General features: G+C 44.0%; 1 protein-coding gene across 3 annotated transcripts in view; it reads left to right on the forward strand.

Annotated features, from left to right (window-relative positions):
* The window catches only part of RABEP1 (rabaptin, RAB GTPase binding effector protein 1), a 749,444-nt gene that overhangs the window by 353,120 nt on the left and 378,397 nt on the right, over positions 1–17,927 (forward strand). For all 3 annotated transcript variants that reach the window (XM_069226667.1, XM_069226669.1, XM_069226668.1), the window contains exon 8: positions 15,586–15,711. In XM_069226667.1, the coding sequence (XP_069082768.1) occupies positions 15,586–15,711 (126 nt within the window). The remainder of the gene's footprint in view (positions 1–15,585; positions 15,712–17,927) is intronic.

Genomic DNA, 17,927 nt, shown 5'->3' on the forward strand with positions numbered 1-17,927 from the left:
AGTTCTTATCGGTGAAGTGGTGACAGGACTTAGCAGAAGCTCATTCTCTACCCCCCCCCAATGCTCGAGGAGGCATTTGTAGCATTGTTGTACATGCTGGTATATTCAGAAGCGTAGTTTCTTCTTTGGGTTTCTGTTGGGTAGTGAGAGGGGACCGGGAACTACCCAAGGGACCTTGGGGTCTACTGTGCAGAATTGGCCACATGATGCAATTTAATGTTGTCAATAAAGACTAATCTGTTCCCTCTGGAACCTGGCATCGGTGGTAGAATGGCAGTTCTGGAGCCTTGAATTCCCAGGATGTTAACCAGTGCTCTGTAAGGTGGGCTGGTTTCCTTGTTCACAGCAATCTTCTCATCAACCAGATCCCCATCTTTAGGAATTCAGCCTGTAGAAGTTGTTGGCAAATCCCTTATTCCTAAAGTGGCGGCACTGGCGGATGAACTATCATTACAAAATTGTTGAAGCTCCTGCAAGACAGTGAGACATTCATTTATGTTCAAATGTGCATCTGCTGCCACCATGCCAACGCCATCTAGATCTGGGACATACATAGGTATCCCAAAGAGGACCTCATAAGGAGTGCGACTCCTCAAGGACCATCATGGAAGATTATTAAGTTTTCTCTGGACCCCACATATGTGACAAAGCCAACTGCTGCCTGAACCTAATACTCTTGCTGTTAAGGACTGCTTTAGGTCACGATTTCTCCTCTCCACAACACTGTTATCTTCAGGATGACATGGGGAAGAGTAATGGTGTTTAATACCCATCGTCCCCATGGTGTCCCTGAATGCCCTAGAGTAAAGGAATGGCCCTGGTCTGAGTGGAATGCTACAACCGCATATGTACTGATAAAGACCAGCAAATGCTTTATAACAGTTCGACCGTCAGCGGACCGCTGTGGCCATATGCACAGGAATCTAGAACAAGAGTCAGCAGCGACAAAGATATATTTGTATGCACCATCAGATTGTAAGGGACCACAGTGGTCCAGGTACACACATTGTAGTGGCCTTTTGGACACTCAAAGGGATGTCTGCAGTGGGCGTTTGATGCTGGAACCCTTCAATTGCTGGCAAATGTCACAGCAAAGGAACTATTGCTTCCTCTGTTTGCATAGACCCGGCCACCAAACGTGTTTTTGTAGAAGTGTTATTGTGGCTGTCACACCCGCATGAGTAGATGCATCACTCATGCACTGCTTTGATGAGATCTAATCTCTGGTCTTGGTTGGGGATCACTCGATCTCTCACCCCAGGAATTGTCGCAAAGGCAACATTCTGTACACTCATGTGATAGAAATATTTTGTAGGGTATGCTTTAGAAAGAGGCTTGCCCTCAGCCGAACTTTTACGGCAACCTGAATCTCATTATCCAATCTCATGTGAAAAAAGAATCACTGCAGCAACAGAAGACATGGCTACTGCGGATTTGACAGCTTCACCAGCCAAAGTGTTTCCTACAATGGGTACTCCTGCAAGCTGATGGCCCAATGTATGTACTACATGAGCATTGGTAGCCTTATTCTTCGGATCAGCCACCCTGCCCCACAGAGTTCTTGTGTTTTATGTTGTTCCCCTTTGAGTCTCTGAACCTGTTCAACTGCCAGTGATTAAGATAATCATTGTAGGACTGGACAAAGTAGTACGAATCACACACAATGTGAACTGTCCTGGATCCGTATATCCCAATGCCAAGATAAGAGTTTAAAGCTCCGCCAACTGAGCAGTGCAGTCCCCCAGGATCTGCATTTAGGTATGTTAAGGGTGGGATACACCATCTGTCATCACTCCTCTCACAGCTGGGCAAGAGGCGGAGTATTGATGTTTTGTACCTACAGCTGGTTGTGCTGAATAGTCAAGATGTTAGTAGATTTGGGGTACTTCTGTTCGTATTGGAGAAATTCTTGTGTTTGAAGTTTTTGAGTCAAAGATATAATCAACGTCAGTGGTAGTCAAAGAGGTTGCCCTTTGAATCCATGTGGATGTAGTACTTTAGTGTTAGGAACGCTTGCTTTGGTGACAGCCTCTAAGGCTGGCACTGGGGTAACAACAATAATGCATTTCCCTTTGGCAAGTGGCCTCTCCTTAATAACGGCCATCTGTACAGCAGTAAGAATCGTTTCTATAGGTGCAAAGCGTTAGAGTATAAATGTGATTTGTATGCTATAGGCACTGTGCCGCCTTCATTAAAGGTGACATAGGTGAACCCAATGGTACTAGCATTTATTCCGATGACTAAATGTTATTTGTTGTCACATGTGTAAGTGTTTTGCTTCTAGAATGTCTTGCTGCATTCCTCTAAGGATGTGCATGTGTTCAGCTGTCCAGTGTCTGCTTGAGCAATCTGGGCGAATTAAATCATAGAGTGGTTTTATGCCTTCTGCGTAATCTGGAATGTAAGAGTAATGACTGTAGTTTCTTCATAGTATTTGGTGGTGGAAATTTAATTTTTTTTTTTTAAAGTGCGGGGCCAGGCTTTTGCCCTCATCTGATAACTCGTATCCCAGGAACAATACACTAAAAAAGGCTATTTTAGTTTTCTTGAAATTGAATTTGCAGCCGAAGGCGGCGAATCCTAAGACGATCCGATCAACCTGGCAAGATGAATGTCGAGGTCGTCATCTGTGAGATAGGTGTCATCCACATAGGACAACGTCTCAGGATCAGTATCATGCAATATTTGTTACACAGGCAGAAAACAACCCTGGGCTGTTCTTATAGCCCTGGGGCAAATGGCAAAAAACGTTTTTGTGAGCCAAATGAGAATGCACTCAGGTCCCGACTCTCGTGTGCTACGTTTGGCAGAAAAAAACGTTGAAAATGTCCAAGGTTGTTTTGTATTTTTTACGCACTGTTGTTAATTATTGCACTACTGTGTGTATTTTGTATTGCGTATGTGCGTGTGTAGTTATTTAGATGTCTGTAACCTAAGACTATTTTGCAACAGGGAATAACGGGTATTTCATTGCAGAGAGACAGGGCTCTAGTACTCCCTGGAACTCTCCCTGGAGCTTTAGCCTCATGTTTAACAGAATTTTGTGGCTGGGGTGTATCCCACCCTATGTGGTTGCAGTATAGCGAGGGTGCCTGCCCCAAAGCCCAGTCAACAGCGTAGGCTTCTTTTACTGCATCTGGGAAACAAAATCTGAGAAAGAAGGCAAAATGGCCACTTCTCCATGTGGGAGTTTACGGAAATTCTCTCGTGGCCAGTCACTTTCTGCCATAGATTATCACAATTAAGTACTTCCAAAAAGATTACACTAATAGTGCGCTCCATGTCTCCCCCAATTTGGATATTAGTCATAAACCCGGTCTGGTGGGAGAACGTGCCCGTCTGCCGTCTCAACTACCACAAAGTTGTTGCTGTCACATCCAGTAGCAGACTCTGGCAACATATCATGACCTCTGCTGCGCTGTCCAGCATGGTCAATGCCCACGTCTTGTTCCTCAGCAATGTTCTCAAGTTTGCTGACATATTTTATTGAAATAGTTGCCACCTTCTTCTTTCTGAATTGAGGCTTTTGCTGTGGGGATTTGTCCTTTTTCTTGTCTGAGGAACGCTGTGAGTCTTTCTTCTGTTTCACCTGGTCAGTGCCATGCTCTGACTGGCTCACTCTCTCACTCCGTCTATCCGGCGTCTCCTGAAAGAAACAAGAGGGACGTGTATCAGTATGTCTGTCAGGAGTCTTTATAGTTTCTCTATTTCTGAGAATATCTCTCCTTTCAGAGCTCTCTGGTTCCAGAGAGTCTGCTCTCTGACTTCTTAACCCGTTTAGTGCGGGCGTCGGCCCACACTACCTCCCTGGTGCAGTGGCCGACACCAGGGAGGGGGTTAAAAAATCCTCGGGTGCAATATATATATATATATATATTTTATTTTTTTAAACCCTTGTGAGACACGGAAGATCTTCCGGGTCTCCCGCCAGCCTCGCACCTGCCCCTTTGTGAGGCGCACTGACGTCACAGTGTTTCCCCATCGGAGCAGGAAGCGGCTGTAAGGCTCCGATAGGGAAAACGGCTTCAAACGGCCTTCCCGACGTTCGGGAAGGCCTTGTGTGAAAGGGGAGACTCTCCCCTTTCACATGAAGCCTTACTTGGGGGGGTCAGCCCCCTCGGAACCGCCCCCGCATATTTTTTCACATGAAGGTAGGTGTCCCCTGGGGGGGTGGGGGGGAATTGGGGACGCTCTATCATCCCCCCCCCCGGGGGCCATGTAGATAGATATATCTATATAGATATACATCAGTTTTGTCAATGCATGTGTGGTTTATTTGCCACCAGTTGTCTTGCAGTTGCAGCTTGTGTCTTCAAAGCAATACACATACTTCAACTGAAGCATTTCAACTGTAGCTTTTACACAGCAATAAAAAAGTCAAGTAAGTCTTGTGATTATGTTTCTGCTACAAAAGGATCAGACTTTTGTCTAGTGGCAGTTTTAGTGCCATAAAGAAGTGCAGAAGGTTTATATGCCTACAGCAAAGAGCAAATCTGTATTAGCTGAGTACATTAGTAAAGTCAGCCATTACCTGCGCTATAATACAAATGAAATGTATGTGCGGGGGTGGTGGGCGACTATGGAGAGATGAAGGGCACTTTTGCTGGGTGGTAATGAGGGAATCCGAGGAGGAGGACATGGGAGTGGGAGCACCAATAATGATTGTTGGACTGGGCGCAGGAGGTGCTAAAGACTGTGACGAATGGTATGTGACAAGGTGTTTTTGAGTGTCTTGAAAGAATGTGCTGATTGAGGGAAGAAGCGCAGGTAAGGTGACCTCTACTGTTGCACGTATCACACACACACCAGCAATTTTGTGACTGTCGACGTAGGCTAGAGTTTTAGAGCAACAGTTTAGCCAGTAGCACAGATGGCCTCTTGTTGGATGACTGCTGCTGACGCCCGCACTTGGGTTATAGAGGACAGCTCTGACCTAGGATCAGAGACTGAGACAGCAGATACTGAGACAGCATCTGAGGGATAGGACAATGGAGCAGACTCTGGGAGTGATTTTTCAGTCAGAGGAGTCCCATTCAATAACTCCTCTTCCAGTAATTATGAGGGAGGTGATGAGGTCAGTCCTGCTGTCCCTTCGCAAGCACAGTCTGTGCAACGGGGCAATGGCGGGTTAGCCCAACCCAGACAGCAGGTGAATGCGGCGGCAAGCACAGAGAGAGTGCTCTCTTGGGAGCTCCCCAATTTAGTTCAGCCCCAAATTCCACCGCCCAAATTGTATTGTGGAGACATCAAAATTATCTATCACAAAACAAACTGGTTTTGTAAGGCAAGCACCTGTGTTTTTGGTCCTGGGCTCGGCGGCCATATAGAGAAACATACTAAAACCAAACATTTCTGGAAACTAGACATCCAGGGGAGTCCACAGAGGTGTGACTTGTGTGGCTTCCCCAAAGTTTTTTCTTACCCAGAATACCCTGCAAAGCTGAAATGTTGAATAAACACTCTATTTTCTTTGCATTTCTGTCTCACAAACTACAAAATTCCTACCACCCAGTGATTCCTCACCTGTCCTGATAAAAACACTACCCCACTTGAATGCCTCTACCTAGTGCCTGCGTCAGGAATGGATCACCCCAGGGTCAACAGTTGCCTCATGTAAGGACCATCATTGACCGCTGTGTGATCTATTCCTGTCGCGGGCACTAGGCCTACCCACACAAGTGAGGTACCATTTTTATCAGGAGACTTGGCGGAACGCTGGGTGGAAGGAAATTTGTGGCTCCTCTCAGATTCCAGAACTTTCTGTCACCTAAATGTGAGGAAAGGGTTTTTTGGCCAGTTTTGAGGTTTGCACTGGATTCTGGGTAACAGAACCTGGTGAGAGCCCCACAAGTCACCCCATCTTGAATTCCCCTAGGTGTCTAGTTTTAAAAAATGCGCAGGTTCGGTAGGTTTCGGGAGACTTGGGGGAACGCTGGGTGGAAGGAAATTTGTGGCTCCTCTCAGATTCCAGAACTTTCTGTCACTGAAATGTGAGGAAAAAGTGTTTTTTTGGCCAAAGTTTGAGGTTTGCAAAGGATTCTTGGTAACAGAACCTGGCGAGAGCCCCACAAACATGCACAGGTTTGGTAGGTTTCCCTAGGTGCCGGCTGAGCTAGACGCCAAAATCTACAGCTAGGCACTTTGCAAAAAACACGTCGGATTTCAGTGTAAAAATGTGATGTGTCCATGTTGCCTTTCCTGTCGTGAGCATTAGGACTACCCATGCAAGTGAGGTAACATTTTTATTGGGAGACTCGGGGAACACAGAATAGCACAACAAGTGTTATTGCCCCTTGTCTTTCTCTACATTTTTTCCTTTCAAATGTAAGACAGTGTGTAAAACATACGTCTATTTGAGAAATGGCCTGTAATTCACATGCTAGTATGGGCACCCCGGAATTCAGAGATGTGCAAATGACCACTGCTTCTCAACACCTTATCTTATGCCCATTTTGGAAATACAAAGGTTTTCTTGATACCTATTTTTCACTCTTTATATTTCAGCAAATGAATTGCTGTATACCCAGTATAGAATGAAATCCCATTACAAGGTGCAGCTCATTTATTGGCTTTGGGTACCTAGGGATCTTGATGAACCTCCAAGCCCTATATATTCCTGCAACCAGAAGAGTCCAGCAAACGTAACGGTGTATTGCTTTCAAAAATCTGACATTGCAGGAAAAAGTTACAGAGTAAAACGTGGAGAAAAATGTCTTTTTTTCAGCTCAATTTTAATATTTTTTTATTTCAGCTGTTATTTTCTGTAGGAAAACCTTGTAGGATCTACGCAAGTGACCCCTTGCTGAATTCAAAATTAGCAGCTAAGAGGTTAAGTCTTTAATTTGTTTTTGTTTATCCCAGCATTTTTTTTAGAACCCTCTATTGCTTGTTTAGTAATTTCCTTCAGGGTGGTACTCTGAATTTCAGACTTCTTCGGCTTAACTCCTAAACTATCCCATCCGGTACTCGCATAGGTTTTGTAAATAATTTTCAGTAGTTGACACTTCTGTGGCATCTCCCGAAGCCGCTGGCGTATAGCCAGTGCTACTGCTTTCCCTTTAATCTTACTGAGTATTATTGGGGAGACAGTGTCTAAGTTATGCATCAGTTTCAGCCCCAAATCTAGGGCTGGAGCAGCCCTGTGCCCATTTTGAATTTGTTTTAACACTTCCGGTAAGTTGGCAAGTGTAGGGGTACCATGCATGTTAGTATAAAGTGTAGCGAAGACTGTACTCGATGCGGCGCAGTCATCCACTGAAGGAACCATTCCGAATGGCAAGCACACTGTGAGAATTCTATGTTTATCTTGCGGTACCCCGTATGGGAAAACACTGCTTCTAGCTGGTTAGTTTTTTGTGCTATCCAGAACGGAATCTTCTCAAGTTCCGTGGGCACCATGCCCATGATGGGCTGTACTGTTTGTGGGTTAATCCCAATAACGGCCAATTGGTGACCAGCCGGTGCAGCCTGTACTGGGGCGGTATTCAAGGACTGCATAGCGAATTGTACCAGTCGTCTGTAAAGTGCTACTGGCTTGTTATAAAGTGTGCGTACATTAGCTATTTGCATTGCCTGTACACTAGGATGTGATGTTTATGTGGAAAACATAGGCCATTACTTAAGGGACCTAATATTACAGGTTGTATTACATATGGTAGGGTACGGTAAGAAAGTGGTATCTCTAAATACCGGTAAGCCTGTTGCAGTATGTTCACTATTCTATGTGTGTGAAATGTATGTGTTGTATCGTCTTCTTCAGAAAAGGTGACCCAGGAATAGAATGCTTGTTTGGTTAGGTTTGTGAGCTTCCACTATAAATGTGACTCTCCCTCCCCCCCCCCCCCGCCACTCCCCAATCTCTTAAGCAATGGGTTACTAGATGTTGTGTTAATGCATGTCTGTAATGTTTATGGCTTTACCAATGTTGAGAAATTGGTACGGAGAAGGAACACCGGGTGGGGAGTATCTTTTTCAAAAGAGCGAGAACCTACAGCCCAGATAGGTATTCCCTATTCAGCTGCAGAGGGTTGTTCCTAAGACCACTGACATCTCCGTATAATGGTACTTAGGGTACCTACTGTGTGTGAGACCGAGACAAATAGGACATCTGTAAATTGGTGCCAAAACACCATTGTTGGTGGCGCCATTTCGTAGTTGGACTCTTACTCCTCGGTGAGGTTGCTGGTTTAGGGATGACAGCACTTTTGTTTGTAGACGGTTGAGTCACTCCTGCAACAAGTTGCAACTGTCGGGCCAACCCTCATAAGCAGTACCTCACCAAAACTCAAAAAGTGAAGGGGATTTCTGGCAGCCTTATGCATGGACTCTAGATGAGACCTTTCAGGGAACGGATGTTACCCTTTGTTCTAGTTAGCAACAAGATTCATATACACATAAGCAATGAAGGAGATGCAGGAGAGTTTTCAATCTTTTTATTGAAAAGACTGCAATCTACGATAAAACACATGTGCTTCAATGATTAGGATAATGAACAGTAATAAAAGCAGACTTGTGAAGATGAAAGCTGTGAAAATGAAACCCCCCCCATCATCTTACAATAAACATGAGATATAAAATTCCTAACCAAGAAAACCTAATCTTTACCCTAGTGAGAGCTACGTGTGATAATCCTAATCTGCCGGTACCATGTCCATGAGAAGCGCCCCCAGACCTCATTACCTTGGAATGAGGTCTCTAGGTTAGACTCCCTGGTGACACATAGGCTGAGTGCTGCAGCAAGAAGTCATGCAGCATAGATGGCATCTGGAAGGAACCCCTCTAGTGGTCTTGTCTGTGTGAAGTTTGTTTATACAGATTATGTAGGATCCCTGACACAGGTATATTCCTTAACAACTGATAATATGGCAGACTTGTTTTTGGAAATTGTATAAACAATCCCTAACAAGTGCATATGATGTCCCTATCACACCTAAGTGAGAAAGGGACATGATGACAATACCTATGTGTATCACTGATAGTGACAACTTCTCAGAATGACACTGATAATGAAAATCAAAACATTTCTTATAAAATGTAAGCATCGTCTGCAAGCTAAAAGAAATAATAAAATAAATGGAATAAAACAGAGCATACTAAGTGGGTGAAAGGTCACGAGGTGACGGGGGGCAACAGGCCTGCAAGCCAAAGGCTAAGCTAACTCCGGTGTCCCAGTGGGAAACTAAAATGGATTTTCCACAAGACTATACGAAAATGATCAGCATGAAATGTTTGATCAAGTAAAGCTGACGACCCTTAATCTTAAATATATGCTCCTCTTTCCAGTCGGACGTAGTCATCTTTCAGGAATTATCTTGTTGTTTTTTTAAATGCATCGGCATTGCTGAAAGAAAGACTCCAGCTTAGAGGGACCCAAGAAGGAAAAGCTAGAAGACCTTGCAAAGAGACTAAAACAACAAACATGCACAAATTAGAACCTTGAGAAAACCGAAGTCTAAGAATCAGACGACTGAGGATGGTTAACCCTATCTGAAAAAGCGACGAGCTGAGGGTGGATTCACCACGAACACTGGAAGGTAGGCTAGTTCAGCATGGGAAGACTGGCAAAACACAAGCCCAGTGGGTGTAAATGAGATCCAAACCATACATCAGATGATCAACCCTTTTACACCCCACATGATGGAACAAATTGATGCACTGTGCTCTGTAAGATAGAACTGGAATGTGAACACAGAGAAAGTAGAATAGATGCTTACTACAGGGACAAAATAAAACTCTCAGGAGTTTCTTGATGGGGATTCTAAAGGTACCCAGAGTTTGTGGGTTCCACCAATGGGGACTGAGAAATTAGCCAAAATACAGCTAAAATGTGGATTCTTTTTTGGGGGGGGATGAGAAAAAGGTGCTGCAGCAGAAAGCATCTGTTTTTTTTTTTTTTTCTTCATGCAAATGCCATTAACCCCTTCGCTGCCAGGCCTTTTCCCCCTCCTGTGCCGAGCCTTTTTTTGGCTATTTGGGGCAGTTCGCGCTTAGGCCCTCATAACTTTTTGTTCACATAAGCTACCCACGCCAAATTTGCGTCCTTTTTTTCCAACATCCTAGGGATTCTAGAGGTACCCAGACTTTGTGGGTTCCCCAGAAGGAGGCCAAGAAATTAGCCAAAATACAGTGAAATTTTCGTTTTTTTTTTTTTAAAATGGGGAAAGGGGGCTGCAGAAGAAGGCTTGTGGTTTTTTCCCTGAGGCATCAACAAAGGGTTTGCAGTGCTAAAATCACCAGCTTCCCAGCTTTTAGAAACAGGCAGACTTGAATCAGAAAACCCAATTTTTCAACACAATTTTGGCATTTCACTGGGACATACCCCATTTTTACGGTTTTTTGTGCTTTCAGCCTCCTTCCAGTCAGTGACAGAAATGGGCATGAAACCAATGCTGGATCCCAGAAACCGCACCATTTCTGAAAAGTAGACAAAATTCTGAATTCAGCAAGGGGTAATTTGTGTAGATCCTACAACGGTTTCCTACAGAAAATAACTGGAAAAAAAAGAAATTGAAATTGAGGTGAAAAAATCTGCAATTTTTCTCTACGTTTTACTCTGTAACTTTTTCCTGCAATGTCAGATTTTTGAAAGCAATATACCGTTACGTCTGCTAGACTCTTCTGGTTGCGGGGATATATAGGGCTTGTAGGTTCATCAAGAACTCTAGGTACCCAGAGCCAATAAATGACCTGCACCCTGCAGTGGGTTTTCATTCTATACCGGGTATACAGCAATTAATTAGCTGAAATATAAAGAGTAAAAAAATAGCTATCAAGAAAACCTTTGTATTTCCAAAATGGGCTCAAGATAAGGTGTTGAGGAGCAGTGGTTATTTGCACATCTCTGAATTCTGGGGTGCCCGTACTAGCATGTGAATTACAGGGCATTTCTCAAATAGACGTCTTTTTTACACACTCCCTTATATTTGGAAGGAAAATATGTAGAGAAAGACAAGGGGCAATAACACTTGTTTTGCTATTCTATGTTTCCCTATAAAAATGATACCTCACTTGTGTGGGTAGGCCTAGCGCCCGCAACAGGAAATGTCCCAAAACACAAAGTGGACACATCCCATTTTTTCACAGAAAACCGAGGTGTTTTTTGCAAAGTGTCTACCTGTAGGTTTTGGCCTCTAGCTCAGCCGGCACCTAGGGAAACCTACTAAACCAGCACATTTTTGAAAACTAGAGACCTAGGAGAATCCAAGATGGGGTGACTTGTGGGGCTCTGACCAAGTTCTGTTACCCAGAATCCTTTGCAAACCTCAAAATTTGGCTAAAAAACACAATTTCCTCACATTTCGGTGACAGAAAGTTCTGGAATCTGAGAGGAGCCACAAATTTCCTTCCACCCAGCATTCCCCCAAGTCTCCCGATAAAAATGGTACCTCACTTGTGTGGGTAGGCCTAGCGCCCATGAAAGGAAATGGCCCAAAACATAACGTGAACACATCCCATTTTTTTTTTTTTTTTACAGAAAACAGAGGTGTTTTTTGCAAAGTGCCTACCTGTAGATTTTGGCCCCTAGATCAACCGGCACCTAGGTAAACCTACCAAACCTGTGCATTTCTGAAAACTAGAGACCCAGGGGAATCCAAGAAGGGGTGACTTGTGGGGCTTTGACCATGTTCTGTTACCCAGAATCCTTTGCAAACCTCAAAATGTGGCTAAATAAACACATTTTTCTCACATTTCGGTGACGGAAAGTTCTGGAATCTGAGAGGAGACACAAATTTCCTTCCACTCAGCGTTCCCCCAAGTCTCCCGATAAAAATGGTACCTCACTTGTGTGGGTAGGCCTAGCGCCCACGAAAGGAAATGGCCCAAAACACAACATGGACACATCACATTTTTTCACAGAAAACAGTGCCTACCTGTGGATTTTGGCCTCTAGCTCAGCCGGCACCTGGGGAAACCTAGCAAACCAGCACATTTCTGAAAATTAGACACCTAGGGGAGTCCAGGATGGGGTGACTTGTGGGGCTCTGACCAGGTTCTGTTACCCAGAATCCTTTGCAAACCTCAAACTTTGGCCAAAAAAACACATTTTCCTCACATTTCGGTGACAGAAAGTTCTAGAATCTGAGAGGAGCCACAAAGTTCATTCCACCCAGCGTTCCCTCAAGTCTCCCGATAAAAATGGTACCTCACTTGTGTGGGTAGGCCTAGCGCCCACGAAAGGAAATGGCCCAAAACACAACGTGGACACATCCCAATTATTTTTACAGAAAACAGAGGTGTTTTTTGCAAAGTGCCTACCTGTAGATTTTGGCCCCTAGCTCAGCCAGCACCTAGGGAAACCTACCAAACCTGTGCATTATTGAAAACTAGACACCTAGGGGAATCCAAGATGGGGTGACTTGTGGGGCTCTGGCCATGTTCTGTTACCCAGAATCCTTTGCAAACCTCAAAATTTGGCTAAAAAAACACATTTTCCTCACATTTCAGTGACAGAAAGTTCTGGAATCTGAGAGGAGCCACAAATTTCCTTCCACCCAGCGTTCCCCCAAGTCTCCCGATAAAAATGGTACCTCACTTGTGTGGGTAGGCCTAGCGCCCACGAAAGGAAATGGCCCAAAACACAGCATGGACACATCACATTTTTTCACAGAAAACAGAGGTGTTTTTTGCAAAGTGCCTACCTGTGGATTTTGGCCTCTAGCTCAGCCGGCCCCAGGGGGGGGCAGAAATGGCCTAAAATAAATTCTCCCCCCCCCCCCACCCCCACCTCCTCCTGGGGAGCGACCCTTGCCTAAGGGGTCGCTCCCCATCTCTAAAAAAAAAAAAAAAAAAAAAAAAAAAAAAAAAAAAAAAACTTACGCTTCTGTGCAGAAAGGTTGCAGGATCACCACGCTGCCACAAATTTCCTTCCACAGAGCGTTCCTCTTGGTCTCCCGATAAAAATTATTCTTCACTTGTGTGGGTGCCCAAAGCAGAGTCAGCCTAAAAATGTATAAAATGAAAAACTGAGGTGGAAGCAAAGTGGGTCCAAAATCTAGACGTTTTTGGCCTTGCCTGTAGCAGGTGCTTGGCCCTCCCATTTGTGTGGTGGAAGCATTGGCATGCCTTTTCTGGGCAGCATAATGGGCTTTCTGCTCCCTCCCCCCGAGGGGCAGTTCAGGGGCTGTTGGCCCCCATCTGCCCCCTGGAGGAGGCAAAAAGACTGTGCCACTTTTTGAGAGGGGTGGGGGCATTATAATGCCCATTTAGGGTCAGACCAGCAGAAAAGCTCTATTTCCAGGTTTCCACCAGTGAGCCAGGTCAGACCAGCGGAAAACTTGCAGTAGGGCAGAGCAGTGGTGTCCTTCCCACGAGTTTGGCGGTCCCACGTTAGGACCACCAAACTCGGAATCAGGCCCTATGTATCTAACAAATTTTGTAACACCAAATTTTGAATCGTTTTTGTTAAAGAACATAGGGAAATATCTTAAGAGTTCTGTACATATTGTAGCCTACTGGAGAACCCTTCTTATGCTAATGGGTTGCACAGCAGTCTTTGAAACGATCACTCTACCAAGACTTGTGTATATAAATAAGCTATCCAATACCAGAGGCAACATTTTACAGAATAGATAGAGGTAAGACTGTTGCTGTGGGCAGTGCTTAATTTGTTAAATAAGTCCTGATGCACATAGCTTTTCTCAGAAACCCCTCACTGGCATTATCCAAGGCCAAGACTGCAAATATCAAGGCTGCACAACCTTAATTTCACTTAATGCCGCTTTAATCCACCCCCAGACACTCTCTGCCTTGTTATCTCACTCTTGCAGGTATTTGTTTCATTCCTGCTTATGCCTTTTGTTACTGTTGAACTGTCTTTCCATTCTTCCTTCTTTCACCCTTTTGTGTTTTTCTTGTTCTGTATCAGTCTGTTGAGGAAACCAGTGGGCTAGCTCAAGTTAAGCACTGTCTGTGGGATGGAGGTACTCCACCAATAGCATTGAGCCCCCTAATTAGAAGCCCTATAATGGTGAGAGTGCCCTTTCTGATATCAGAGCATATTATTGGACAACACAAATTATTAATATCAATGACTGGATGTATGCCCCAAGAGATGATCCAGCATTCAGACTGGAAAGATTGATGGTGGTCAAGCACGTTTCTTCATTACTCGTATGTCTGCAAAAGGAAAACAAAACTTATACCAATAACAAGTGTGGTACTAATGGTTCGGGAAAAAGCTATAAGATGCCCCAATGAGACAAACAAAATTACAGAATAAGTACCTCCGTGGGAAGGTAATATGCTCAAGGAAGTCACAATATTAAAGAGATTTAAGGTCAGGAATATTAAAGGTGGGGGATCTCCTAGAGGAAAGCACAATTAGACCCTTCTCGAATCCACAATTGGAATTTGGCTTAGCTCACAGCCAACTATGTAAGCGCATGCTACTTAGACAAGCACTGCCAACAAAAGACCTGCTATGGGCAGAGATTTCACAGTATGCCTGCTTAGAATATAGAGTACTAATGGATAAGCGGGCAGAGAGGCAATTTCTTCTATACCCCTCCATAAAACTTAATAATATGCTAGACAAACTAGTACATCTTAGGACAATATGGGAAGAACTAGGGAAATGAAAAGATAAAGATTGGGAAGTGGCACTAATACACCTAAGAGAGGTTACAATAAATACAAGGTTACAGCTTTAACAAACTGAAAATCCTGCATAGTGTATATTATAATAGAAATAGGCTCTTTAAAATGGGATGCGCCTCCACCCCACCCTGCTTGAGATGCAAGACTCAAGAGGACACGTTCCTCTACACACTGGGGATGTAACAAGATTCTGATATACTGGACAAATATATTATGAGAACTGGTTTGAATAGTAGACTGTAACATCCCAGTGACCCCCAATGTATTATTCTGGGAATACCTTGTGAGGTCATCCTGCCAAGGACTGCCCTGACTTTTTGATTGTTGGAATTGATGGCTGTTAAATGGGGCCCGGCAGAAAAGTGGGGTTCCTACCAAACTACCAAGAAAAGGTAATGGCAACAGGGGATGGATATACATATGGGAGTATGAAGTTAGAGGCAGTTTTCACAAATTGTGTAAGATTTGGGGCTGCTGGATAAACTACACCTTCGTAATAACAGAAAATGCAGGAGAAGAAATGGGAGGGACAAGAGCATAAAAAGAACAAAGAGAATTGGAGGTCTCAGAAGGCCCTTAAATGGTACATGCTCACTAGACCATACACTAACGTTAATAAATGTAAAATTATGCTAATGACAATGGTAAATTGCTCGCCACCTTTTGTGAATATGCCACTTTGCTGCTGGTAATCCAGTGTCATTCATGTAATAAAGCTAAATCTCAATACAAGTTTTTAAACACAAAAACAAATCTATTTATATGCCAAATTAATAGCTTTGTTTTAGTGTATTTTTGTGGTACAGCTATTGTGTCAAACTCCTACCATCCAGTTGTTGAAAAACTGTTTGAATGGATGGGTTTTGTTCCAGTAATTTAGGCTTTATTAAGATGAGTTCAGTAAGCAAAATGAGGAAGCCAACAACATTACAGAAGAAGGTGGCTTGCATGGATTGTATTTAATTGATTGATTATTTACTGTTTTGTTAGGAAGAAGACGAATGGCAGAGACGAAGGAAAAGAAAAGAACACAAACATCATGAACCTGAAGTGAACATTTTGGATGATGGGGTCTTAACCCTAGAACAATCTTATCTTAATTTTCCAAATGAAGAGGTACTTTGAGTTTTTGATTTACTGCAGCATAAGTAGCACTGAGCATTTACTATATTTTTGTTTCTGGCATAGTTCAGGTTTACAGCTCTGATTATCCTCAACACAGAACCCAGGCTTGCATAATCCTGTACGTTACAGTTTAGAATTTCTGATCACAAGTATGTCCACAACCAGTTACTTTGCCTGTTACAGTCCTATACTTTTCTTTTGTGTTCTATTAGCCTTCCCTGGCCTGTCCCGTTTTGTTTTTTAATCTATATTTCTGGTCCTGTTGTTTCCTTGATGGATAATGTTTTCTCCACTGTTCAGACTGCAGTATATATTGCAGGTTTATTTATGGATTCACAGTTTTTAATCTGATCAGGAGTTTCACGGTTTCTAGTTTACAGCTAGAGACAGCTTTATCTGTTTTTCACCAAGACCTATTGCTTGCAATATACATAACGTTTATGCAGTATACAGAGCAAACATAGTGTGGTTTGGGTCAGACCCTTGCTCATGATTCGATTGCTTGATTTGAAATCTGTGTGCCCAGCACCAAGGAAGCCCATTGGATGCCATCTAGGTTTTGGATGAGACTGCACAAGATCTGCAATGGTGGCTCTTCAACTGCTAACTGACCAGTGACAAGACCCACCCCACTTCTCCGCCCATAGCTGACTATAGTGACTGATGCGTCTGTGCTGGACTAGGTCCAACAGGAAGGGCATTTAGCCCAGTCGGTCCTGCAGGAGATTTTGGTCTGAGCCCAATTCACAGACTCTCCACCTTTGGTTTTAAAGTTAATGAACCTAAATTTTGAAGTATCAATCAGAAGAACAAGTAATGCTCTTTCTGATGGACACACTCTTTGACCGCTGATTATGCACTGCCCTCCCCGTTCTGTGGAGTGGGCTCTTTGTACCATCTTAAAAGGTCAGAAATTAAAGATCTGCACACTGGTATTTTCATTTGGTTAGTGGTCCACATCAGAGAGTGCAGGAGTCGTCAAGATAGGAACTGATGTCAACACACAGGGATGGTGCTTATAGGCAGTTCTGGTCTGTGACTTCTGGGTTGAAACAAAGTCAACACGGAGTCACACTGCATCCCTTAGTGGCACAAGGGAGCATTGGTGTGCAAGCTTGTGGATCAAGTCGTGGCATCTGGGGATTTTCGAGAAGTGAGGGAGCTGTTTTAAGACATAGGCCTTCATTATGATCTCAGCGGTAAAACCCGCTGAGATCAACGCTGGCGGTCTTCTGTTGACCGCCAGCGCAACAGCCCCCCACCGGCCATATAATGTTTTACCTGCTGGGCCGTAACATGGACAGCAGCTCCAAACGAAGCCACCGCCAATGTTGGTGTGCGGCGAGTACAGCAGCACCCGTCTCGCAGATCACTGCCTGTAAATCAGGAAGTGACCTGTGCGATGGGGCACTGCATGGGGGCCCCTGCACCGCCCATGCCAAGTGCAGGAGCACCAGGAAGGGCCTCGGAGCACTCCTTCTGCCAGCCTTCCCCCGCCAAGAAAAGGCTGGGGGAAACAGGGTACATTATCCAGAGGGCAGCGCTGCCCTGTCAGATAATTTATTCCGCCATCGTCAGGCTGCCTGACGGCGGCAGCCTGGCGGTGGCAGAGGACTGCCTGTGGCTGTCTTCTCTTATTATTTATATGGCGGTCAAGACCGCCATGTACATAATGAGGGCCATAGTATCCACCAGGAAAGAATTTACCGTAGGTAAGTATCTTATTGGTCTGGTTACATGATTTTGTTAGTACTCTGAAATTCAAGCCATTGGGATCTTTTTTTTAACTGGTAAGATCCATATTGGCATATTGTATTCAAGTACAGTGGTGAGTCCCAGAATATGATTGATGTTTCTTTCAATCAAGGTTCTGTTTCAGCTATTAACACAACAGGTTACAGAGAATCAATCTATTGTCACTTGATTAGTCATGCCAAAATAGAAACTATTAAAAAAAGTTTTATTTGTTGATGCAGTTTCACCTTCGTTGTGAATATTCTTCCCACCATTTAAAAGAAAAATGGTTACAATTAGCAATTCCCTCGAATGTCGACACGCTGCATTGTACAGCTTAATGTCGGGTCAGTCTAGCAGTAACTGTAACCAACAGATGCCAGTGATGGCATGACATCTGGCTATGGTGCCTTGGCTCCAGCCACGACTTGGTGGTGTTTGTGTGTGCTGTGAGATAAAAGGCCATCCTTGAC

Source organism: Pleurodeles waltl, chromosome 3_2 (assembly GCF_031143425.1).
Source record: "Pleurodeles waltl isolate 20211129_DDA chromosome 3_2, aPleWal1.hap1.20221129, whole genome shotgun sequence".
NCBI classification, from domain to species: Eukaryota; Metazoa; Chordata; class Amphibia; order Caudata; family Salamandridae; genus Pleurodeles; species Pleurodeles waltl.